Source organism: Brachyhypopomus gauderio, chromosome 8 (assembly GCF_052324685.1).
Source record: "Brachyhypopomus gauderio isolate BG-103 chromosome 8, BGAUD_0.2, whole genome shotgun sequence".
Taxonomy (NCBI): Eukaryota; Metazoa; Chordata; class Actinopteri; order Gymnotiformes; family Hypopomidae; genus Brachyhypopomus; species Brachyhypopomus gauderio.
In genome coordinates, this window is record NC_135218.1 from 12,165,507 (window position 1) to 12,191,485 (window position 25,979).

Consider the following 25,979-nt stretch of genomic DNA (forward strand, 5'->3'; position numbering starts at 1 on the left):
CCAATTTTTGGATTAGATAAACCTATTATGTGCAGCCAGGACTTCATTATGTACATTTCGTTGTTTTTGTTTGTTTGTTTGTTTTACTAATGCAAAACAAAAATACAAGGAATATTATCATCGAAAATATTTTAGTTCACTACATATTGATGTTTTTCCTTCATACCCATATGGAAGTTAACAACGGATATTTGTCACGCAAACGATAAACTGAAATCGTGACAAATAGCACATTTTGATACAACAGCACTATACTCTTCCTGTATTGTCTTTTAATTGCAGTTGACTAAATATTCTTGTTTAAATTTTGACACAAAAAACGTGAATATGTAACGGGGTAAAATAGTGTGAAATTGCTGCTAAAAGGCGTTTGGCACCACCCATCTGACGTAAGCCCTATGCAATAAAATTCATAAAGCAGAGTTGTGTAAAGACTAAAGGATCCTGCGACACGAGTAGGTTATTCCCTAATGCAAGTAAGTATTTACTTCAATTTACTTCAATTTCTCCAAGTCACCTGAACAAAAAAATTATATTGCAGTGGTAAACTGAGGCGCTAATAACTCTTATAGCGTTGTATATATAAACACATACATATAGATGGTTGTAAACATGCAACTGCGAAGTGCTTTACAAGTTTCTCCACGCTAACATTAACTTGATCCCTGTGGGCAGACGCGCGCTGACCAGACGTAACCCAATACGCTGTGTTTGCCATATTCATGTGCAGGTGAGCAAGTGTTCGGGTTGATGAATTGTATTGTATCAAACGTTTTATTTATACAAGTTATACAAGTATAACTAAGAGTTATATAGCGAAATATAATTTTTAGGATAAGATGATTGTGCGATTGGAAGAGTTGTAATTCTCTGATGTTCCGCCAGCGGGTGTCGTTTTGCAGGTTATTTTTGTAGTGTTTTGCTCGGGTATTTTGTTTATTGTAAAAGCGGATGGTGGTGCATTGTAGGCTATTGTATCTTTAAGATGTATCAGTGTAATTTCATTAATAGTGCAGTTTGAGAAATCGCTGCGCTCCTGAGCATTAACGTTTAATGTAGTAGATTATGCACTGCTGCATGCGCGCTGCAGAGACGTAAACCGACACCCTGTGGTTACCAAACTCGTTTGCGGTGTGAAACAAAAATAAAAAGCCAGTCATCCACAACCTGTCTGTCAGTGATTGGGGACGGAAAGCAGAGGTCACACCAGTGGAGGCTGGTGCGCACAAAAAGGCAACACGTGTATCTCAGCCATATCCCAGAGATTGTATCGTGTTTTGTAATAGCCGAAGAATTAGTGCATGGCATACTAATATATGCTTTAAATGTTCGTTTGGTTAGGATTTGCTCCGGTAGCTAGCAAGCTATCAAAAAATTAATTTCAAAAAGCACAATCTTAACGTCTTCACGTGCTCTCAAGTTTCCCGCTGGAATTACAAGAGGCGGTACATTTATGTTTGTATTTGTAACGTTATACAAGCGAACCATTCAGTCAGATAACTATTCGTTGTGAAGTTAATTTCAAGCATTTTCAAGTTCCTGCACCTTTTCAACCTGGAAAATGCATCATTAAAATTTAAGGATTTCAAGCATCCATACGAACACTGAAATTGGGTCTGTCAGCTTTAAGCTCCTTTGTCCTTTTTTCCCCTTCAGTTGAACGCGTAGTGAAGGTGCTTGTTTGTAAAACTAATAAAACAGAATTTTCCTTTATTTGGAAGAAATTATGCGCCAAATTATAATGAAGACAATATAATGTTCAGCAACCAGTTGAATCTTCCAACCTAGCCACTAGGGTGCACACACCAGTATATTTTAGTGCCGGTGTTCTGTCGATTTTTCCTACCCATCGAAAATTCATACCAAGGATTACTGCGCATGCGCAAGTCGCTTTACGTCACTATTTTGGTGGCCGCCTACTACACCCATCGATTTTTCCTACCTTCTAGCGAATTTCAACAGTGCAGTACTATTTAGTCCTTTCAGTAGTGCAGTAAGTTAATTTCTTGTTTATAATTTCTTCTTTGTTTGCAATTGCCATGTTTTCAACTGTGCATTAAGTTAACTAGTTGTGTAAAATGTTTTAAACAGCGCAGTTTTACTACCTCCACTTCAACGCCATTTACTCCTACATAAGTGCAGTAAGTGAACGTTTTCTTTTTTTAATGTTTTATCGCTATTTATAATGTTTTTTAACCGTGTAACACTACCTGTAGTGTTGAACTTAATGCTGGTTTATAATGACACACAGGCTAAAAACATGTTCATTCAAAGATGTAAACAATCCAATTTGCTTGTATTATTATTAATAATACATTAATACGCAAAATAAGACGTTTATTTTAAAGCTCATCCTACTTTTTAAACGCTGATTTGCGCAACATTACGACGTTTCCATAAGGTAAACAAACTAAGAGATACGTCTACAATACTACTTTTTAAACGCTGATTTGCGCTACATTACTACCATAAGGTAAACAAACTAAGAGATACGTCTACAATACTACTTTTTAAACGCTGATTTGCGCTACATTACGACGTTTCCATAAGGTAAACAAACTAAGAGATACGTCTACAAATACGCGATGCCAACGGACATGGTAGGAAAATTCGACAAGGAAGGGAAATTCGACAGACTAGTCTATAAATACGCGCTGCCAGCTGATACGGTAGGAAAATTCGACAAGGTAGGAAAATCCGACAGAACACCGGTCCCAAGCCCGGATAAATAGGGAGGGTTGCGTCAGGAAGGGCATCCGGTGTAAAAACTGCACCAAATCAAATGATGCGGATCAAAAATAATTCCATACCGGATCGGTCGAGGCCCTGGTTAACAACGACCGCCACTGGTGCTGTTGTCCAACAGGGCATTAGCGGAAATTGGATTACTGTTGGGACAAGGAGGAGGAGGAGAGGGGGGAAGAGGGTTCTGAAGCTGAAGGAGAGGACGCAGAGCAGGAAGGTGGAGGTTAGAGTTGGTACGTTAAATGTGGGCTCTATGACAGGTAAAGGGAGAGAGCTAGCTGATGCAATGGTGAGGAGGAAGATAGATATACTGTGTGTACAGGAGACCAAGTGGAAGGGGAGCAAGGCCAGAAGCATTGGTGGTGGTTTCAAACTTCTATCATGGTGTAGACAGGAAGAGAAATGGAGTAGGGGTAATCCTGAAGGATGAGTTTAGTAAGAGTGTAGTGGAGGTAATGAGATTAAGTGACAGGGTGACCTGTGTAAAGTTAGAGATTGATGGGGTGATGATGAATGTCATCAGTGCGTATGCTCCTCAGGTAGGTTGTGATGTGGAGGAGAAAGAAGAATTCTGGAGAGAGTTAGATGAAGTTGTTTTGCAGGTTCCTAAAGAAGAGAGAGTGGTTATTGGAGCAGATTTAAATTGACATGTTGGTGGAGGGAACAGTGGTGATGAGGAGATGTTGGGTAGATATGGTGTTAACGAAAGAAATACAGAAGGACAAATGGTGGTAGATTAGATAGTTAGATAGTTAACACTTAGACCTACTTTAAGAAAAAGGAAGAGCACAGGGTAACGTATAAGAGTGGGGGAAGATGCACACAGGTCGACTATATCCTCTGTAGGAGACGAAACCTGAAAGAGGTTAGTGATTGCAAGGTGTTACCAGGGGAGAGTAGCTAAACAGCATAGGATTGTGATATGTAGGATGGTTTTGGTGGTAGAGGAAGAGAGTGAGAGCGGAACCTAAGATCAGGTGGTGGAAGTTAAAGGATGAGGACTGTGGTGTAAAATTCAGGGATGAGGTGAGACAGGTACTGGGTAATGGTGGTGGTGTTCTGGATACCTGGGATGAGTTTTCAAATGCAGTGAGGGATGTGGCTAGGAAGGTACTTGGTGTGACCTCAGGACGGAGGAAGATAGACAAGGAGTCGTGGTGGTGGAATGAGGAAGTTCAGGAAAGTTTGAGAGGAAAGCGGTTGGCTAAAAAGAATTGGGATTTTCAGCGAGATTAAGAAAGTAGACAGAGGTACAAGGAGAGTATTTCGTAAGTCAAAGAGAGCAGTGGCAGAAGCTAAAAAGAAGGCATATAGGAAGCTGTATGAGAAGTTGGGCACTAAGGAAGGGGAAAAGGATCTGTACAGATTGGCCAGACAGAGAAACCGTGATGGGCAGGATGTGCAGCAGGTTAGGATGATAAAGGATAAAGGTGGAAATGTGTTGTCTGGTGAGGAGAGTGTCTTGGGGAGGTGGAAGGAGTATTTTGAGGAACTAATGAATCAAGAGAATGAAAGGGAAAGAAGGTTAGAAGAGGTAGAGGTTGTGAATCAGGAAGTGCCTCAGGTGAGCAAGGAGGAAGTAAGGGCTGCAATTCGGAGAATGAAGTGTGGTAAGGCAGTTGGACCGGATGATATTCCAGTGGAGGCATGGAAATGTTTGAGAGACAGCAGTGGAGTTTTTGACTGGGTTATTTGACAGAATCTTGGAAGGTCAGAAGATGCCTGAGGAGTGGAGACGAAGCATAATGGTGCCGATTTTCAAGAATAAGGGTGAAGTTCAGAGCTGTAGTAATTACAGGGGAATAAAGTTGATCAGTTTATCAGCCAGAAAATCTGGGAAAGAGTAGTGGAAGCAAGGCTTAGAGGAGAGGTAGAGATCTGTGAGCAGCAGTATGGTTTCATGCCAGCTAAGGGCACCACAGATGCTATGTTTGCTTTGAGAGTGTTAATGGAGAAGTATAGGGAAGGACAGAAGGAGTTACATTGTTTGTTTGTTGACTTAGAGAAAGCTTATGATGGAGTACCGAGACAGGAGCTGTGGTATTGTATGAGGAAGTCAGGAGTAGCAGAAAAGTTTGTGAGGGTGGTGCAGGATATGTATGCGAACAGTGTGACAGCAGTGAGATGTGCGGTAAGAATGACAGATGGGTTTAAAGTGGGGGTAGCACTACATCAGGGATCAGCCCTGAGTCCCTTCCTGTTCGCAATCGTCATGGACAGACTGACGGACGAGGTTAGGCAGGAGTCCCCTTGGACTATGATATTTGCTGATGACATTGTGATCTGCAGTGAGAGTAGGGAGCAGGTGGAGGTGAGCTTGGAAAGGTGGAGATATGCTTTGTAGAGCAGGGGAATGAAAGTGAGCAGGAGTAAAACAGAGTACATGTGTGTGAATGAGAGGGCAGACGGTGGACAGTTCCAGTTACAAGGAGTTGATTTGGTGAAGGTTGACAAGTTTACCTACTTAGGGTCGAGGGTACAGAGTAATGGAGGAAGTGTGAAAGAGAGGTAAAGAAGAGAGTGCAGGCACGGTGGTGTGGATGGCATAAAGTGTCTGGGGTGATCTGTGATAAAAGGGTCTTCTATCTTCTGTGTCTTAGTTGCTTCATTCTTCGTTTCCAACTGGAGGGAAATGCCTTAACTTTGAATATTCATAGATATAACAGCTAGTGCCTCTGTTCTCGCAATGCTCTCATATCAGTACTTAAATATCGAAACTTAACAGAGAAAAAGTAGTTTGAACCCTAAAAAGAAAGGTGCCTGGACTTCCGTATAGGCATCAACAGTAATGGAAATCCAAGAAGTGCTCAGGCTTTTATATGCCTGTCATCCTCTAGACCAGGGGTCGCCAACCTTTTTGAAACTGGGAGCTACTTCTTGGATGCCAATTATTGCGGAGGGCTACCAGATGCGAGTGTGCGAGTGTCAATTGTAAAGCGGGAAGACCGCTAGCAACCGTGGACAATTTATAATAGCAGCAAAAACATAAACGATGCAGCGCTTTGGTGCATGGCGCTATAGTGAGCTATTTTTAAAACAAGCACGCGGGCGACTCATGACGTGGGTGACCCCTGGTTTATTCAATATTGACGGCAGCCTAACTTTTTGATTGACAGCTAATTGAGCAATAGAACATGAGAGGGAGTGTGTTATCATGAATATGTACATGCCGTTACTTGACAACGCGTCCGCGGAGTGATACAGAGAACGAGAGTACCGTGCTGTTATCACACATATCTGCAGGGTTAGAACACTTCTCAACCAGTCGGATTGTGAACTAACTGTTGTATAATTGGCGAATAATCATTTAGTATTAGAAGGGGAGGAACAACTGTGAATTTTGATTGGACATAAATTTAAGTAGATTTCTCGATGGGACATTCATTGGCCCTTTGGCGAGCTACTCGGAAAGGGGTGGCGAGCTACTGGTAGCTCGCGAGCGACATGTTGGAGACCCCTGCTCTAGACTATACTAGTCCATATATTTAAACTCGCTAAATGAATTCTGCTTACAGTATGAGACTGATATACCAATTATTCACCAGTATCAGTTAAATCTCCAGTTCCATATGTTTAGAGTGGTCCCCACTGTTAGCAGTCTATATATCTTACACATTTTGCTACAGGTTACAATATTGCTCAGCTTCGGACAGTTATTTCCTTAAGGTTTCTGCACAGTTAAAATGCTTTCATCCCAACACATTACAAATAAACATTAAAGAGTCATCCCTTCTTACTCTCTTTGGTGTTTATTTTTGCATCTGTGTAATATACCTAAGCCTGAAATATATACCTGTCCAATATATAAATGCCTAAATTATTTACCTCCTTGCAGTGATATGGGGCTACATAATGTGTCAGAGGTGCAGTTAAGGACTTCCTCAGGCTCAGGAAGAATAAATACAAGACTCAAAACAAGGAAGAGGGGCCAATGGTCAACTAAAACTGAATTTCTCTTGGCTGTTGCTGGACAAATCATCGGTCTTGGAAATGTGTGGAGGTTCCCATACCTGTGCTACAAGAATGGAGGAGGTGAGTGGAGAGAGAATGAATGACATTTAAATAAAGTAAATATGCCATATTTTGTCAATTGTGATTTTTACACCGCAATCGTAATTTATCCCCCGCTTTTAACCCATCTGTGCAGTTAGAACACACACACACACACTAGTGATTACTAGGGGGCTGTGGATCACACGTGCCCAGAGCGGTGGGCAGCTCTAGCCCGGCACCCGGGGAGCAGTTGGGCTTAGATGCCTTGCTCAAGGGCACATCAGTCATGACATCAGGTCTGGGAATCGAACCCACGACCCTCCGGTCACAAGACCAGTTCCCTACCACTAGGCCATGACTACTTATTTGTGTGAAAAGTCAACCAATTCTGCTTAAAACTTTGTATTTGGTATTTTGTACTAATGTCTTCTAAAGCTTCTGTGCAAAATACAAAGTTGACTATCATGCGTCAAATAATTTGATCTGAATAACAAACGCATCATGAACTAGCATTGCTTTTTGATGTTCAGAGCTTTTGTTGAATAAATTGTACAATATTGTACAATATTGTTGTTTGATTAACAAAGGTGTTAAAGAAGAAGACTTACATTTTGAGTTCATGTAACAACTACAGTGCTTTGCTATAAGAGTAACCTAAATTACTTATGTCACAAACATATCTAAAATTGTTTTGCTTTTCAGGAGTGTTTTTTATTCCCTATGTGGTCTTTCTGTTTTCCTGTGGAATTCCACTCTTTCTCTTGGAGACATCTTTGGGTCAGTACACCGGCCAGGGAAGCATCACCTGCTGGAGGAAGATCTGCCCTCTCTTTGAAGGTGAAGTATACTTTTATGAAGACCCTGTCCTAAGTAAATGTCCAATTTACCTCTTCTCTGAAACTGACCGAATGAATCTATGAAATTAAATACATTATGGGGCATGTCTGTGAAATGAAATGCATCCTATTCTGTGATTAACAGTACTCAGATCTTTTAGCTTTTATATATTTCACAGGATTAGGATATGGGACGCAGGTAGTTGTTCTGTATTCCAGCATCTTTTACATCATCATTCTGGCCTGGGCTTTCTTCTATCTCTTTTCCTCCTTTAATGCTGAGATGCCATGGGCTAGCTGCACTAACCACTGGAACACAGGTATTTTATAACAATAATGTGCACCATTTATGGTTAATGAAAATAAACTTAACATTATTACATTAATTTTATTTCAGCATACTATAAAATACACAAATATTTACATATCTCTTGGCCATAGAAACTTGTGTTGAGTTTGACAGGGTGGACAATTTTAGCAACTTCAGCATACCGCAGAATGCAACTTCACCCGTCAAAGAATTCTGGGAGTGAGTCATTTGTGTTGTGATTATGATAACATTATTATCATTACATTCCATCCTCCAAGAAGGCATTCACTAGTCCAAACGTGGTGTTTGTTCTCCAGGAGGAGAGTGCTAAATATCACAGGTAGTGTGAATGAGTTGGGCAGCGTGAGGTGGGAGCTGGCTCTGTGTCTCCTGCTGGCCTGGATCATCTGCTACTTCTGTGTGTGGAAGGGAGTGAAGTCTACAGGCAAGGTGGGAGAAACATGAGACTCAGAAGATCTTAGTGGTGGATTTACAAACTCATGAATAAATATTTTATTTATTAAAAATGAATTTATCTTTTATTTATTCATGCCATGTTTATATATTGTATTCAAGAGGGAGAAACATTGGTCTTTTCATTCTCAGGTGGTCTATTTCACTGCTACTTTTCCTTATGTGATGTTGGTGGTGCTCTTGGTGCGTGGACTCACATTACCTGGAGCTGTAAATGGGATCATTTTCTATCTCTATCCAGATCCTACACGCCTCGCAGACCCACAGGTAGAAATATGGATTCTGAAAAAAGATTCTATATTACAACACTAGCACTGTTCCCTGTGTATAGTTAGTATATTCTCCATAGTCTCATTCAATGCATTTATTTTTTTATGACACACTATGTTGTGGAAACTTGTATCCAAAAGAGTATAATGGGTTCCAGGTGTAAGTAATAATCACATGTTGGATTTCATGGGGTAACAATATTTTTCCTGTTCCTCAGTAAGGTGGTCAGTGAGTTGTGAGGACACTTCTTTCTCTTTTGCCATGTAGGTGTGGATGGATGCTGGAACACAGATTTTCTACTCTTATGCTCTCTGCATGGGGTGTCTCACTGCTCTGGGAAGCTACAACAAGTACAACAACAACTGCTACAAGTGAGCAAGCTAAGCTCATAAGAAATCATGTGCAATTATCTACAATAACCGGCATGCTTCATGAACGTAGATAATTTGTATACACTTTAACCACACTAAATCTTGCAGTGTTAGAAATTCTGCCTTCAGGAATCAGGTTCAGATTCAGGAGTCAGGAAACTGGACGGCTTCTGTGTTGATAGGTTTATTGACACACAGAGTATATGGTATAAGGTTGATTGCGATCAGTCCCAGTGTAATCTAATTTGGGAGGACCTTATATACATTGAGAAATGTGGGAGGGGGAAGGAGGAAGAAGAGGAGTTTAAGGAGGGGCCAATGTGGGATAAGGGTGAGAGCATTTGGGGAGGGTTTAAAGTCGTCACCTCAGGGTTAAGACTTAAAAGGACTATACAAACAAAGGAGGGAGGTGTTGACTCTATGCAAGATTGGCAACCATCAATAATTCTCAGGCATATGATGGTTGCCAAATTAGGGGGTTGATTGTATTACTTCATGGTTGGTAGACAGATGGCAGACGTAGAGTAATAAAGACCTCCATAAAGAAAGGGGTGAAAGAAGCATATTTTCTCTCAGTAGCCATGTAGACTTTATGTGCACTTTCTGACCACGATAAGTGACCTTACAGGATACTATTTGAATATTAGAGCAGTCACTGACAGTGTTCAAACCTCACAAGCATGCTATTACTATTTAACATCGTGTAGCATTTATGTTATATCCAGTGATTCCTTTAAAATAATCAAGTTTCCAGTTGCACGAGGGACAGACCTTTAATAGATTAATCTGGATGTTATCCATATAACGGTGAAATTCCATTTTAACATGGCTTATGTTCACAGGTCATTTGCAAATAATCAACTGAAAATGTTCTGGCAAGGTAGGCTGGACACAAGTGCAGACTCTAAAATAGTTTAACAAAACAACTAACACTACAGAAAGTATACTGACATAAACAAAGACAAACCAAACATTAACCTAACACTGAAGGCAAAAACCTATTACATTGAACAGGGGAGACATAAAGGCAATATAGACATGAAACAGCAAGATCACAAACAGCATATAAACTAAGAGTACTTACTACAATAATCAACCACACAAGAGACTAAACACAAGAGACTAAACAAGGGTGGGGTGTGAAGACAGACACTATCATGAATTTAAAAAAAAAAGGCACACAAAAGAAAACCAAAGCAACCCGAGTGGGATGTCTTAGAACGGAGATAGAAGTGTAACATGAGAAGGTGACAATCTGCTTTTTGTCAGTACTGTAAGAGGTAAAGTAGTCCAAAGCAGAATGAGTACTACGGTCTTATAGAACGAGGGAACCTGACCAAGCATTACTTTATTAACACTAGTTGTGAGATGATGAACAAAAACAGCTAGGCAAGCTTTAGGATTAGTGGGTGAGGGATTTAGAGCAGTTGGTAAATCTAGAAGCAGTAGTTATATCGTTAAAAGAAAATCAATAGCATTAAAAGTTGAAAGGCAGGAAGAGGATGAATTGCTGGGTGGAGTGTGAATGACTTGGGGATTTGCATCAAAGATGTTTACTTTCAAAGTGTAAAAAAGATTGTAAATGTTCAGAGAGCACAGCTACGTTCTGTATATAATGTAAGATGTGCTGTGGAGCTCTCCATCAATTCTCATCATCCTCCAGCAAAATAAAATTATTTTAGCTGCTCCAAATGGTAATGTGAATCTTAGCCATTAGCTCATCTGTGATCTTTCAGAATAATTTGTTAAATAAATGTCACAGAGGAGCTAATGACTAACAGTTAGCATGCTATACCAGCTTTGACCACGAGGGGATGATACAGTTCAATAAACAAACGGGCAATAAAAAAATGAAGGCTGGCCATCATTAAAGGTGAGTCTACTTATTTAGTTGCTCACATTTGTATTAAACTTAATCATACTAGGTGATGCTATGGATGAAGAAGTGACCTTATTTAAGTTTAGATCTAAAGCAAACAGTTTGAACAGCTCAGCTCAAATTAAATAAATATAACAAAGTAATAAATATAACATTCTAAACATCTTCCTTTGGTTTGGTCTATCTTGCAAATGTTTTGAAACATACATTAGAAGTGTAAGTTGATTCACAATTTAGGGTTTTAGGGTTCACAAAGGCCAGGAAAACCAGACAGGGTTTCCCAACAATTCTCAATAGCAGCCAGAGGAGGCAAATAAGAACATGTGAGCGGTTTCCTGCACCAACAAAACATCTCCATTTACATTTACATCTCCAAAAAACATCTCCACTGTTGTTAATAGCAAAACTGGAGAGATAAGGCTAAAGATAAGATAAAGGATCAAATCTAGAGAAAAAGAACTGTGTGTGACACCATGGTTAATCTTGATAGAACATTTTGTGCTGAGAATCCAGAGCAATGTGTGTCCAAAGCTCACATCTTCAAATTCAGGCTATTTTGGATAATTAGGACCAAAGTCACAGACAGGGACACAAGTGCATGCAAAATGTATGAGAACGTCAGTCTAAAAATAAAAAGGTTGTAGCAGCTTGGGGTCATCAAAACAACAAGCACAAGAGACAATGTAGACTCCAGTTTGTGTGACACAAACATGTGCTGCATGTATAGCCAATCTTAATCTTAAAGCCTCAAAAGAAAATCTATCTTTAAATGCCTTTAAATGTTCATTTTGTATGCCCTTTGAATCAGGATTTTATGAGAATTAATCAATTATACATGATCTCCTATTAATGCCCATCAGGAGCAGATGGAAGTTCCTTCCATCGATCTAAACTTTATAAGCTACTTATTTCATCCATAGCATCACCCGTTATCATAAATAATAATAATAATAATAATAGCTACATGTGATTGAGATGGGGGAGGAGGTGGATGGTGTGAGGGAGGCGATCACTGGTTCTTTGGTCTAGTGGTCAGAGCTCCTGTTTACTTACAGTCAGCTCTGGGTTCAAGTCCTGGGTAGGTCGGCGGCCTTCAGCCTTCATCACACATGGTGTCAGTGTCACGCTACGGTCCCCGAACCCTTCCTTTGGGGCGTGTGTTAACGTTGTCTGCGTCTACTCGTCTGCGTCAGTGTATCTCCGTGGGTGCGGGTGTGTCTTGTAATTATCCGTTTCACCTGTGGCTTGTCTCGTCATCACGTGGGGTTGATGTGGTCTGCTCGTCGTTGTCTAAGTCTACACGTCGCGTTGTATGTTTGAATGTTTATCGTGCGCTATTGCGCAATCCACGTGTGCAAATAAAAGTGGCGTCTGTCGCAACAAGGACTCTGTGTCTCGTCCGTCTGCCACCGCCCAGCGTCACAGTCAGAAGTGGAATAACCCAAGGGGTGTGAAGCCCAGTGTGAGGACCCCTGTTAAGGGGCAGGGATGAAATGTTGATTATGGAATAGAGAATTTTTTATTAGATCAGAATTGTGAGAAGTTTGGGTGGAGTTGAAGGGAGAAATCTGTTTAGCAGCATGTTTAAGTTTGAAAATACAGGGAAGAAATGTTGAGTTTGTTAGTTTTGTCCTTAAAAAATCCAAGAAAAACATTGCAATACTCCATTAATGGAAGGACGGGGACATCACAGGCAGCTTAAGTTTGTTAATGGTAGAGAAAAGCAATCTAGACCTAAATCCAGTACCATGTATAACAGCTGAAATGCAGGAAAAGCAGGCAGTGTTCAGGGCTGTCCTGCATCTAAGCATATGGTCAGTGTAGGTGTAATGGTAGCCGGCCCTTATCTCCTCCTTTGTATTCGTATATGTGTAGGTGTGTGTTACCGTTTCACCTGTCCCTTGTCTTGTTAATGTTGTGTTGCATGTGCGAATGGTGTATTTAATGTGTATATGCCATTTCTCTATCTTTGTTTAATTCAAGTCCCATGCTGTGTGTTCACTTCTTGTTGATTGTTTAAATAAATCTGTTCAAAATGAAAACAACGCCTCGGCATCCTGTCTCGATCCTCACAACGGTACAGTCCTCTGCGGCTATTAGCCATGGGACAAGGAGCCCTGGAACTCCTGCCAAGGGGGCTTCTCCCAAGCTTCCTTCAAGTCTCCGTCCTACTACGAGAAGTCAGAGTGCTCATAGGAGAAACTGGGGAGCTCACAAGCAGGTCAAAGGCATCGATGGAACAGGAGGAACCGTCTAGTGACTCTGGCTTGGACATGGAGGTGGAGTAGGAGGGCTCTGCTCCCAGAGGCCAGTGTGCACTGCCCTGCTTCCAGTGCACGCCTCCCAGAACCTGCTCAAGGCCCTGAGGGTCAGTGCGCCCCCTATGAGCATCCGGCTCCCAGCATGGTGTCCAGGATCCTCCATTATCTTTATGCCGGTTTCTGTCCCAGTCTGTGTCCCCATGACTGTCTTTGTGTGTGTCCCAGTGTTGCCCCTTCCTATTACTGTCCTTGTCTTTGTCCCTGTCATCGTGTCAGTTCCTGTCTTTGTTGAGTGTGTGTTGCCCCCTGTAGTCCCTGAGTGGGCATTGTAGGTGTGGCATGCCAGCCGGCTCCTACCTGGAGCATCTGCTCCTGGGGTGTTCTGGACAATGCAGTTCTGGCGCTCTGGTCCCATCCTTGAGTGCAGGTCTGGGGACAGTCCGCTGGTGCTAGGCACTCTGGGATTGAATAGTAATGGAACTGTTATGGTAGCTGCTCCCACTACTCTTGTGTGTGCTTGTGTGTCTTCATCTGTGTGTGTGCATCTGTGTGTGTGCGTCTTCTCATTTCACCTGTTCCTTGTTTTGTTAACATGATTTGTGTGCGTGGTTAGTGTATGTGTATTTAAGTGTGCATGTTGTTGGTGTCATTACTCAGTCAATGTCTACAAGTCCTGTGCTGCTTTTCCCCTCCTTGTTCATTGTTTATATAAATCCACTCAAAACACCTCCGTATCGTGCCTCTATCCTAGCAACGTTACAGTAGACAACTGCATGAACATTAAGACTAGTTTTCTTAGGGAGACCCAAACCAATAGCCTTCTGTAAACTAAATGATCATATCATCAGACAGCAGAAAGAACAGAGGATGTAGATAATCAGAAAGGAACAGGTCTCAAGTCTTTGAGCCCTGTGATGGCTGGTGAGGTCTATTACTGTATAAGATGAAAACATGATGTAAGACGTGTTTTGCAAATTTAAACTCATACATTTACATGGATATTAAAATGACCAATAAATTACAGGCATAAGGAGTTCAAAAAAACAATAAGCAGTAATCAGTTCTAATATTTCAGATATTTAAGAGCAAGGTATTTAAAGGACGAAACATGTAAGGCAGATGTATTGCAGATGTATTGCAGATTAGTGACCACTACCTTGTCTAATAGAACAGGGTTTACAAATGTAATTAAAATTAGACGTTCTTGTCTGGAGCATACAGGTTACAGAGACTGCCATTAGATCACAGAGAATGGGCTTGAGTGTATGAGGTAGTCCAGAACAGAATATGGGAGCAGTGTGGAGTGGACTGAGAGGTGAACAGGGAGCAATCTATGCCATTTTGCCCAGAGCGGGAAGCGGGTGCACATAAAGTTAGAGCTTTAGTATTTTCTCTCGCTCGGAGTTCATTCCCATACCACTCCAGTGGTACACGTGACAACGTCCCATATTTAAGTTACACAACGCATAAGTTACACCAAATATTCTTGCAGAGTCGATGGAAATGTGTTTAGTTAAAATTCCTAACGTTGAACAAAAATTAGGTGGTATCAAAAGATTCAGTGTGTGAACTAAAGACACATCTCCAAGACTCATGCACCTTCACCTTTTTCATGCACCTTGTCATGTCCCTGCATGACGCACAGTTGGATGAATACAGTTTTTTGCTATTGTAAAAATAGCTTGAAGTAGCACTGAAGTATGACACCTGTTTGCGTATGTTGAGAGGTGAAGCAGGAGCCTAAGGCAGCACAGCGAATGCACAAGTCCAGGGAACTGAAGCAGTGAAAAACTCTCAGTCAGCATAAATAGGAAGGCAGCAAGGCTAGCAGAGAATCGCTAGTGAAACCACGCTCATTCACATAGCATGAATGGAAGTGCAGCTCTGGTGAAGGCAGACACACTCGCTCAGCAGTCAAACACAAACTCACAGTCGATGTAAAGGACGCAGCAGCAGCAGTACCCGGCCCGTCTGCCACTGAAGGGCAAAGACCAGGAGTGGCAAAACCAGGCTTGTTCAGCCAGTGTGTAAAGGATACCCAGAGGTGAACCCAGTGACATTTAGCTAGCATGGGGGCAGAGGAGTATCAATAGAAACAGGCACCCGAATGGAGCACAGAGTACCCATAGAACTAGTCTAGACATGGAAGACCAGCAGCAGAGAAGTCTAGACCTGCTCAGTCATTGTAAAGGGTAGTACCTGCTGTAATGTCATATATGCTCAATACGTGCTATATTTGACATACATGGCAAATTAGCTCTGGCCTGTGAGTATTCTAGCTTTTCAATCTTTAAGTGTTTTTTAATTTGACAAGATAAATACATTGACAAAATATAATCAATATAAATGGCAATAAATTTGAAATCATAAAAAAAAACTAATTTTTCAATGCAATGTAGCAAACAATTCAGTTATGTAACATTGGATGCTTTCAATACTGAATGTAACCTGAAGAGGTGAATCAGCATTTGACTCGGATGGGCAACAAACTCAACTCAGCTTGCTCAAGCTACCAGAAAGCATTAACTTAGCTACGAAGCATGGGTATGACAAAAACGCAAGATGTTCTCTTACATACATGACTTGTAGGAAAAATGAGTCCAAGGACTCAATGCATATTTTGCCTAAATCGCAAATAAGTAAAACCAGTATATAGAACATGTTATAAATCTGTCCACCGATACGATACTTCCAATTCAATATCGATACCAAAACAATTTAATATCAACACCAAAACAATTCAATATCGATACCAAATTACTTTTTTTCTAATTTTGACCACAAACACAAAGTAATTATTCACAAATAATTATTCACAAACAATATATTTAATTAACGGCCCATGTTTCTTGGTCTTCAATATGAATAATATCCACTGGATATCATACATAAATTTATTTAATTTTTTTATGAAATACACAATTATAACAATTATACTAAGGAATCTTAACATAATGTAGAATAATTTCATACATGTTATGGTGATATTTTATATCGCCACATGAGCAACCAAAGTCATATTCATGGCTAAAATGTACCAGTGATTCCAAGATTTTGGACAGTAGTGGAAATAACTTGTGGGCTTATATTATTTACTGTGAGGTAGAAGTGACATTAAACAGTTATTACCTGTGCCTTTCCTTTTCTTATCTTCAAGCTGGTTCCAATTAGTTAGTCTATTTCTACATCTCTATAATACTGTTAAGAGAAAACAAACATGTATACCCATAATTTCTTCTGCAGTAAAGGCTTTGCCAAGTCCTTTTCAGCCATTCCACCACTGTTCGGATTTTAGCAGTTCTGTGAGACACTGCAGGCGCTACGGAAACTTTCTGAGCACACAGGGTTAAGATGGTGAACAGAGCAGGAAACCTTGTGCAAATTATTCCTCCTTATTTCTACATTCATATTTGTGCAGAGAAGCGCTACATGTCTGACTTTTTCCAGTGATATCTTTAGATTTTCTTTTCGACTGTATACCAGGTAGGTATTCCTGTTTGACAACATATATCTGGATGGGTTCTGAACTTGGGATTTAATGCTTTTGTCATCTCTCTGAATATAGAAATAAATAAAACATATTCACAAAGCACAAATACATTATTGTTAAACGTATGTCACAAAGCTAAAAGAAATTATCTGTGTATCAACAGTTGAAAAGAGCTGTAATCCTATAACAAATCAAAGTAGTTGCTGGTACTCTCAACTGACATCTTCAGCTTTTCTGCTACAGTCACGTGGATTGTTTCTCCATGGGCAATTGAATTAGCACAAGTAGAACTGCAGTTTTTCTTGTCAGAGATTGCAAATAATGTGCAATCAAATGTTTCATAAAATTTGACACATTACCAGTTTTACCAGTTTCATTGTACCTGAAACTTTTCACAGTAACATTTTAGAAGCCAGACGTTTGACGTCTTTTACATATCTGCCTAGCTTTGTGAGCATATCGCCTTTAGCACGTGTGTCTGCTTCATGATCGCTGTGCGTTACCCTGACATGCTACAGTTGGTGCTTTTTTGGTGTCAAATTTAAGTACCCAGCCCAAGTCGGTGATTGGACTATCACTATGGTAATTTTCAAATTTAAATGAAACCAGGCAAAGGGACAGTTTATTCAACCCATAGGTTAATAGGGGCAATTCAGCCTTCCATGTTGGTTGCCTACCCATTTTGAACTTGACTGACAAAATTTAAACACAAAAACAACTCACTACATAAATGAGAGTATACTGTCCTCTGTTATCTCAGGGAAGTATACAATATGTACCGTAATTCTCATTGCAAAGCTTTTTAGCATATTTTCCTTTTACCTTTCAAAATTCGCATATGCTCTTATGGGTAAATCATAGTTCCATATTAATTAAAAAACAAACAAAAAAAAACAGTGATTAATTCAGTGAATAGTTTCAGAATAGGTTGAATTCATATTGATGCATGTTGATGCTGATTTTTCTATGGACATGCTGAATAAATTGTGACTTGAGTGTCTATGACTAGACCACAGTGATAACAAAATTGATTTAAAAAATCGTGATATGTGGGTAAAAATGACCAGAGATTGCATGTTGGATGTCTACTTTGCAGAGACTGTGTGTATCTCTGCCTGCTGAACAGTGGCACCAGCTTTGTGGCTGGCTTTGCTATCTTCTCTGTGCTGGGCTTCATGGCCTATGAGCAGAGAACAGACATCTCAACTGTGGCAGAGTCAGGTGACTAGACCTTTCAGCCAAGTTGTTTATACTTCTACATATTACTGAATGTAGTCATTCATAAACATGTTGTTATTGTTTTACAGGTCCAGGGTTGGCCTTCATTGCTTACCCTAGAGCAGTTGCAATGATGCCTATTCCTCAGCTATGGGCCATTTGTTTCTTTGTTATGATCATTCTACTTGGCCTGGACAGTGAGGTCAGCACGATAAAATCCAGTGAAAAGTTTATGACAACTATTATCTGATTGTAACTTCACATGTATTTATTTCTGTTCCCTTTCCAGTTTGTGGGTTTGGAGTCGCTGATGACGGCCATAACCGACATGTACCCCTCCTTCTTCCTCCTGGGTCACCGCCGCAAGCTCTTCCTCCTCCTCATCTGTGCTGTGAGCTTCTTCATCGGCCTGGTGATGGTTACAGAGGTGATGATGCTTAACCTGCTCCACCCTCAGTCAAGTCATCTACTATTGCAGTGATTGTTGATAATATGGTCTACCATGAGTAGCTTTCTGGCTGTGATTTGTACATTCAATAGCCCCAGTTTAGTAATTATGTCTAGCTTTAATAAACATTTCAGTTCCCATGATTTAAATGTGAATGTCAAGGTTCCCCCTTCTGGTGTCATGGTTTCTATGGTGACAAGTGTTATGTCTTGCTGTGGTTCTCTTTCTTGTGCAATATGACTGTTTTTTGCTCTTTGGCATGTGCTTTGTTTAGGTTTCCATGTCCTTTTCTGTCTCCACCCTCTTGACACCTACCACACCTATCATGTCACTTCCCAGAGATCCTCATAATTGCCCCCAATTGCTTCTTGTTTGTCTTCTTCTTTGTATATATACAGCTGCTTTTTATGGTAGATGTTGAGCATTGCATGAAGGCATCTGCATTTATTAATTTATTAATTATTCTTTCTGCATACGTTCCTGTTCTTGTTTGATCTTCTGCTGCCTTTGCTGTTATGCAATAATATAGACCCTAATAAACACAACTCAGACTTGCATCTGTTACAGTGAATGTTGCTTTTGTTCTGCAGGGCGGCTTGTACATCTTCCAGTTGTTTGATTATTATGCTTGCAGTGGGATGACCCTCCTACTATTTGCCATTCTACAGTCAGTGTGTGTAGGATGGGTGTATGGTGAGTACTCCATCTACATTTGTTTATATTAGCCTGTTTCTGGGTGGTGTGAAATATTCAGTAGCTGATTGATGCCATCTATATATCAGTTGAATGTATTATAAACAGTAGTGTGATCAGTACTTGGGTCTTAAGTCACCCAAGTGTTAATTTGCTTGAACAAAATAGTGGTCACATGGTAATTTATTTAATATTATTTTTCTTTCACTGCCTTTTGTCTTTCTTCCAGTTCAAGTGAAAGTTTCAATAATGTTGAGGAGTATTGAATATTTTTCATGTTTGGGATTATATAAATATTGTATGAATATGTTTATGTAAATGTTTAGATTTTATTTTCTAATCATTTTACTGTGCGATAAGGTATTACTCAATGCTTCTAGGTGCTGATCGTCTTCATGATGATATTACTGACATGATTGGCTATCCACCATTGTCTTTAACAATATACTGTTGGAAGTACATCACCCCTTTAGTCTGCACAGTGAGTATTTAACTGATCATCAGCTTATCAGTTATTTGTGACTTATCTGTTAGAATTATATACAGTATATTCATATGCTGGCTATAAAATTTTAATTGTACAGGTCATAATATTCTATGTGTTGGAAACAACATGATGGAGTCTTTAAAGATATGAGTGTGTGTGAGTGTGTGTTGTTTGTTTGTTTGTTTGCTTGCCCATGTGGAAGGATGACTATGAGCTTACATGCATGCATTTGTGCAGTTGTCCCTTAAATGCGTACCTTGGGTGTCTAGTGACCTGTGATCTGAGTCACTCACTCTACTGCTTTCATTTTTATTAATTATGCCCCAATCTTATTAGCATCTCTCAACCATTTTCTTTTGAGGACTTTACCATTAAATGAAATGCCCAATATAGTAATATAGTTGTTATGAGCCATTTTCTATCATTTGTAACGTCTGTGTTAAATAAAGTTATATACAAGACAAATTTGAACAAAATATACTTGTATTTTTTGTATACAAGTATTTTTATTACAAAGTGCTTTGACAATTATAGTTTCCAGATTTGTGATAAGATGCCAGATCTCCAACAATCTGATGTATGTGATGGTACATCCCCTGACTCCTGCCTTCCGGCTTGTCCATATGGTGTTACGTTTGTCCTTGTCCAAATATGTACTTCCGTGTGTGCCCAACGTGTGTGCTAAAGTTATTTGTGGCTTTTGGTAACGTGCTTTAGGTGGTCCGTGAGGTTAAGTGTGTGTCTCGTTGTCAGTTGTTGTTTCGAAGACGCGACGTTGCGCTGTTTGTTTGTTGTCTAAAGCGCTAATGTGCTGTAGCCTGTGCTATTAAAAGTTGTTCTGCACATTGCCTTCGTCTGGCTCACTCAGCAACGTCACAAGATATTTATAGCATGTTGGGGAAACACCCCTGTATTTTAATCAGTGACTGTGAGTGAGTCCAGCAAGTGTCCAAATGAAACTTAGAGCACTTAGAGCTCTTCATCATGCCAAGTATGAATGACCAGTTCCTTTTAAGCAGATCATCCTTTCATTTCAAGACATCTGTAAATGAGTATGTCATATTTTTAATTCTGATAACATACTTGATAAGTCGATGTGATTAGTAGGCTCTGTTAGTACTTAGGATTGTCAACTCAGTTCAACAGATTGGCAAGATATACCAGGGATAAGACTTTAAGCCTAGTTTCTGGTAATCCAGTTTCCACCTGATTCCTTGTCATGCTGACTATTGTCACGTCTGGCCCCGCCCCCACCTGTATCATGTATTTGTTTTTGTTCTTCATGTGTGTTTTCATTTCACCTGTGACGTCTCAGGTTATTTTTAACATCTATGTGTAGCTTAGTTCCTTGTTAGTCACACACACGTTTTTCCCTTGTTCCATGCAGGTCACCGTACTTAGCCCTGTTGTCTTACAGTCTTCATGACATGTTCATGGTTTGTTTCCTTCGTATAGCTGTTATCTTTAGCTTGCCTTTTTATTAGCCTGTTTGTTATATTTTTGTACACTATGTCTCGGACGGTTATAGGTGTTGGCAAATGACTATGCCACTGGATGTTGTCCACCTCCTGCATGCTCCACGTTACACCTATTGCCACTATCTCCAGAGTCCTCCTCTCTACAGTTACCATTAGGTCACATAGACCACAATAATCTTGTAGCAGCAAACTAGTCAACAACCTGATGCCTCATAATCTAGTGAATATGTAACTGCCATAACTTTCCTCCATCTGGAGGTATCTGCAGATAAAAGTGCATAGTTCATTTGCCTTCTGTTGGTGGCTTATTTGTTTAGTCATTCTGCTTCTGGCACCTTGTATAAGAGGAAAAAAACATTTAAGAACACATTAACCTAGCATATATAAATCTGCGATAGCCTGTTACATACAATAATTTTTAAGTGTAACATTTATCTTCAGATTATTAGGGAAAAAAATTAACATTAATTCATGAAGTCACATAGATATATAGATGGTATAGATACCATAATTCTTTCCTGAACTCTAAATGCTTTCTTTTTTTAAGGCTACATTTATCTTCTCTCTGGTCAAATTCACTCCTCTGAAGTTTAACAACATGTATGATTACCCCTGGTGGGGCTATGCTATTGGTTCATGGTTCACGCTGTCTTCAACTCTATTGGTTCCCCTTTGGATGATCTACGCCATCCTCACCTCCAGTGGCTCACTGAAAAAGGTACGTTCTATTTCAGAATGAATCTGAAAAAGCTGAACGATAAATAACTTAAGTGATAAAGTTAACAAAACAAACAATTTTCCCGTTACTTCATAAGTCAGAGCCCCCCCCCCCCCCCCCCCCCCCGACCTGGTGAGCTATCCATATCTTTAGCTCTGGAGCTACAAGGCTAATGCAGGCGATACATACATCCTTGCCAATAGCAACAGTATGAAATACAGTGTCAGAAACCACACAAGCATATTTGCTATTTTATATTGTGTAACAGCTAGTTTAGGCAAGCACTAAAAAGTGTTCACTAAAAAGTATGTGCGGTATAAGTTACCTTTCAGTGGCGATGCACAAAATTCTGTGATCACTCTGCTCCAACTCCATTCAAGCTCTTATTCCTTCTGCCCTCTCCCATCAGAATGTGCTGCAGTCCCTATGTATGCAGCCCTGTGCATGCAGACCCTGTGCATGTAGACCCTGTGCTTGCAGACCCTGTGCATGCAAACCCTGTGCTCCAGCTCTGCTCTGTCTCTGTCTACTCACTCCTTGCTTCCTGTTCAAGTCAGTGGTTTTAGAATAAACTGAAACATTTGTTCTTAGCTTAACTAAACCAACACTTTAAGAAATGTGTCATGTTTTATTGAAATAAAGGGAAACTACCAGCAGACTGCAACCTGCTCTTTGCACTGAGCCAAACTGCATCGTTCCACTCTCACTCTGTACCACACACATACTCTGGTGGAGGCCCTGTGTTTTCATTTATTTTTAAAATTACTTTTAATTTACGATCTCCTCCCCACCCACCTCACACACACACACACACACACACACACACACACACACACACACACACACACACACACACACACACACACACAGTGGGTCCCCTGTGTGCCCCTCCCATACAGCAGTGCTTCACTTATTTGTTGGCTATGTTAGTCTCGTAGCTCCAGTCCACAACAAAATAAATAAAATGTAGATAGCTTACCTCGCTGCATGAGTACAATGTGCTAGCAGCACCAGTCTACCCTTTTACTCTTATTAAACCACTGAGGTGAGAAATGAGCAATATATAACAATCATATGTTGAAACTAATCAATTATTCCCTTAGAGATTACATGCTCTCTGCACCCCAGCAAGTGACCTTTCAACCTTGAGACACCGGGATGCACTGCAAATCTAGAAACTATATAAGTTATGTACTTCTACGTACCTCTATGCTTGTATTTCTGTGTAAGTAGAAATGATGTTTTACTTTAAGTCAAAATGAAATTTAACACCGAACACTGAAATAGGCTTAATAAGGGAGATTAAAGATAAGAGAAATGTTTTCCTCCTGAATGGCTCATAAAATGTGACCTGATCAAAGGTTATTGTTAGAAAAAAGGCTAAAATCTAGGTAATTGAACCACTAATTTACATGGAGGTTTAACTACTATATAAAAGCATTTGGATGATTATCAGTAGAATATTGTTTTGTTATATGATTCATTGTGTCCTGATGAAAAAGTGCTTAATTTCACAATAGCTTGGTTTAGTTTTAGGTTCACACCCTTTTCTCCAGGCATCTCTGGCATTTCATAACATCTGTGTCAATGAGCCTTCAATAAGAAAATCTACAAGACCTAAAAACCTGTATATGCCACAGCAACTCTAGAACATAGAGAAATGCAAGAAAATACAATTTGAAAATTTATTCTCACATTGTAGGAAATATATAGAATTCACCAGTTTTCTTGTATGTTTTATTTTCTTTTAGACATAAATTAAATGAAAGAGTGCCCATATGAGTCACATACCGTTAAATCTGCCTAAGATAAAACCTATTTTTGACCAATTGTTTATACCTATTTCACTTCAATGCTGTTTTTATTTTTAAAGAATTGTCTTTTTAAAGATGAACACTTCTCTGTACTCTTGAACGTTCTTTTATGCTGGTGTTTTGTAACCATTTTCTGAATGAACAGTGTATTGATGTAATGACGTTTAATGGTGAGGCAGGATTCCAAGTCAAGAGTGTTTTTGAACGATACAAAGTTTATTTGACAAAACATGGACAAAAGGGCTGACTTCAGACAACGACAAACAAAAACCATGACACAGACGCACAACTAAATTCACAGACGTTAACAACATACAGACACAACACTAACAACAAGGAACAGGTGAAATGAGTGTGACGAACATATATGGACACACAGACGAGCCTGAGGGAGAGCAGATTGTGGCAGATTGTGACAATCTCACAAAGCAAACTTGTATGAAAACAAAATGAGGAATTTAAGAATGAAATCATGTTGTGCCACGAAGCCCATTGTTCTAATGCAAAAAACATTGAGTATTTTAGTAAATGTACATAGTGCTGTTGTCATGGTGCGCCAGTCATCCAGCAGGAGGGACACCCTCATTCGTTCACACACACATACAGCACCTGCAGTTCCTGCGGTGTGTGAATAAGTGCAGCACTATTCTCTCACACACACACTCACCCATTTATTCATTTTTGCACACAACTGTTCTTGTTTGCCCTCTTTTGTTCTGGACAATAAAGATACTGTTAACGTTGTGTTGAATAGAATCAACATTAATGTGACGATGGGGTCGGGGTGAAGGATGAGACACGAATCCCTCTTGTGGCGACAGACGTCACTTTTATTTTTAAACATATATTGCACAATAGCGCACGATAAACACTCCTACAAGCAGCACTACGTGCAGACATAGACAACGACGAGCACAGGACACTGCGCGAGCGCACATTAAATAGACAAACCACATTAGCCCCACGTGATCACGAGAAGATTCACAGGTGAGACTTATTAATCACACAACAAAACCCTAACCACGTATATACACGGACGCAGACAAAGCACGTGGACAACGTTTACACACGCCCAAAAGGGAGGGGCCGGGGTCCTCAACGTGACAATTAAAGATTATCTTAGCATTCTCTTGCCTCTCACTCCCTGTGTGCCACCACCTTCACCGCTACTTTTTTACACTAATACAATAATCAAAAACACAGCAGTAAATGAACAGAAACTACATTTTAGAATGTCAAGATCTCACCTTACTGAAATATTTACTTATTTATATGATCCATAATTAGTATCAGCTAATTATTAATATTCATTATCTATTAAGCATTATCATCAGAGATCATTATTGTTATTAGGGACATTAGGTACGGCACCCCCGGATCTATGCCTCAGATCACTGTGGTGCATCTGGACTTGTCTGTACTAAGAGTGGTTCACCTCAAAGCCCCCAGGCACTCAGAGCCTTGGGTGATCTGTTATAAGGAATTTCAGCAGCCCTGTACTATGATAGTACTTTATAGTAACACTATTAAAAAAAAGAAAGTTTTGTGTTGTGCATTACTCTCTCGCATTCCCCTCCCAGTCTTGGTACTTTATTGAATGCACATTGTGATGTTTGTGGGTCTTGAGTAGAATCCATTAGCCAAGTAAAAATATGTGCAACTAGACTTGACAAAAGGACTAGACTAGGTGGAAAACCAGAACCAGGTAGGGTCAAAACACAAATACTCTAAAGCAGGGGTGTCCAAAGTGTGGCCAGTGGGACAAATGCGGTCCGCGTTGAAATTTTCACTGGACCGCAGCTTCTGTTGACTCTATTGCCAAATGCTTTCAAATGTTTACTGGTCCACAGCCTCTGTTGACCACTGCATTTTATATTTCACCAGAAGATGGCAGTAGACTCCAAAAAAGCTATTTTATATTTCACCTTTCACGAAGGAAAGCTGATTCCCTTTACCTTCTGGAGATAATATTGACTATTGCTATCTAGATCCTACAACCTTGTTCAAGCAGCGATGCTGGTATTGTAGGCTCCGACTGCAATGTTACTCTCCAGGTGAACCTCGGAGAAAAGATACGAGATGTAGTAAATATGTAACAGATTAATCAAAGGCCAAACTAAACAGATGAGACATGCGCGTTAAACTGCGCTAACTTGTTAGCTTGCTGCGTAGCTAGCCTCCAATTTATTTAAACTAAATACAACAAAGGGTATAAAAATGAGTGCCGTAGCTGGAAGCCTAAAACCTACCACTTCCATACAGAATGGGAGGAGGATTTGTTTCACTATATTTCACTATGTCATACGTGCGTTTGCCTCATCTGTCAGTGTGCCGTTGCTATTCCAAAGAAGGGAAATGTGGAGCGGCATTTTCAGACTCTTCAAGCATCATTTCGGGTGTCACTTCATTGTTAAACACAAGACGTCCTTCCAATGGAGATGATAAAAGAGGCATTTGTTGAATCCGCTGATTCTTTTTTCCAAGCGCTCTGAAA

At 40.1% G+C, this 25,979-nt stretch overlaps 1 protein-coding gene and 1 long non-coding RNA gene across 6 annotated transcripts; one reads left to right on the top strand and one right to left on the bottom strand.

Annotated features, from left to right (window-relative positions):
* The first annotated feature begins 428 nt into the window (after positions 1–428).
* On the top strand, positions 429–24,229 carry LOC143521517 (sodium- and chloride-dependent GABA transporter 2-like). Of its 5 annotated transcripts, XM_077014438.1 has the most exons (17): positions 456–476; positions 676–730; positions 2,092–2,141; positions 6,581–6,777; positions 7,441–7,575; positions 7,754–7,894; positions 8,016–8,103; positions 8,202–8,334; positions 8,491–8,625; positions 8,896–8,999; positions 17,726–17,850; positions 17,937–18,049; positions 18,137–18,274; positions 18,886–18,988; positions 19,369–19,469; positions 21,501–21,671; positions 22,081–22,742. In XM_077014438.1, the coding sequence occupies exons 4-17, from the start codon at positions 6,585–6,587 to the stop codon at positions 22,240–22,242; spliced, it is 1,842 nt and encodes a 613-aa protein (XP_076870553.1). In that variant the 5' UTR covers positions 456–476; positions 676–730; positions 2,092–2,141; positions 6,581–6,584; the 3' UTR covers positions 22,243–22,742. The 5 variants fall into 5 exon arrangements, with proteins under 5 accessions (XP_076870556.1, XP_076870551.1, XP_076870555.1 ...); XM_077014441.1 differs by lacking the exons at positions 2,092–2,141; positions 22,081–22,742 and adding an exon at positions 22,775–24,229 and having other exon boundaries at positions 429–476; XM_077014436.1 differs by lacking the exon at positions 2,092–2,141 and having other exon boundaries at positions 429–476; positions 22,081–22,729.
* On the bottom strand, positions 7,943–15,183 carry LOC143521518 (uncharacterized). Its single transcript, XR_013132790.1, has 4 exons — positions 15,070–15,183; positions 13,497–13,597; positions 8,561–8,640; positions 7,943–8,323 (listed from the first exon to the last, which is right to left on the bottom strand). It is a non-coding gene; the product is annotated as an uncharacterized LOC143521518 (long non-coding RNA).
* Positions 24,230–25,979: the final 1,750 nt, after the last annotated feature.

Bases quoted from the DNA above. Each gene is read 5' to 3' on its own strand.
- LOC143521517 (XM_077014436.1), top strand. The intron at 7,895-8,015 runs GTATTTTATAAC...TCTTGGCCATAG, and splicing joins CACTAACCACTGGAACACAG to AAACTTGTGTTGAGTTTGAC. The intron at 18,989-19,368 runs GTGAGTACTCCA...CAATGCTTCTAG, and splicing joins GTGTGTAGGATGGGTGTATG to GTGCTGATCGTCTTCATGAT.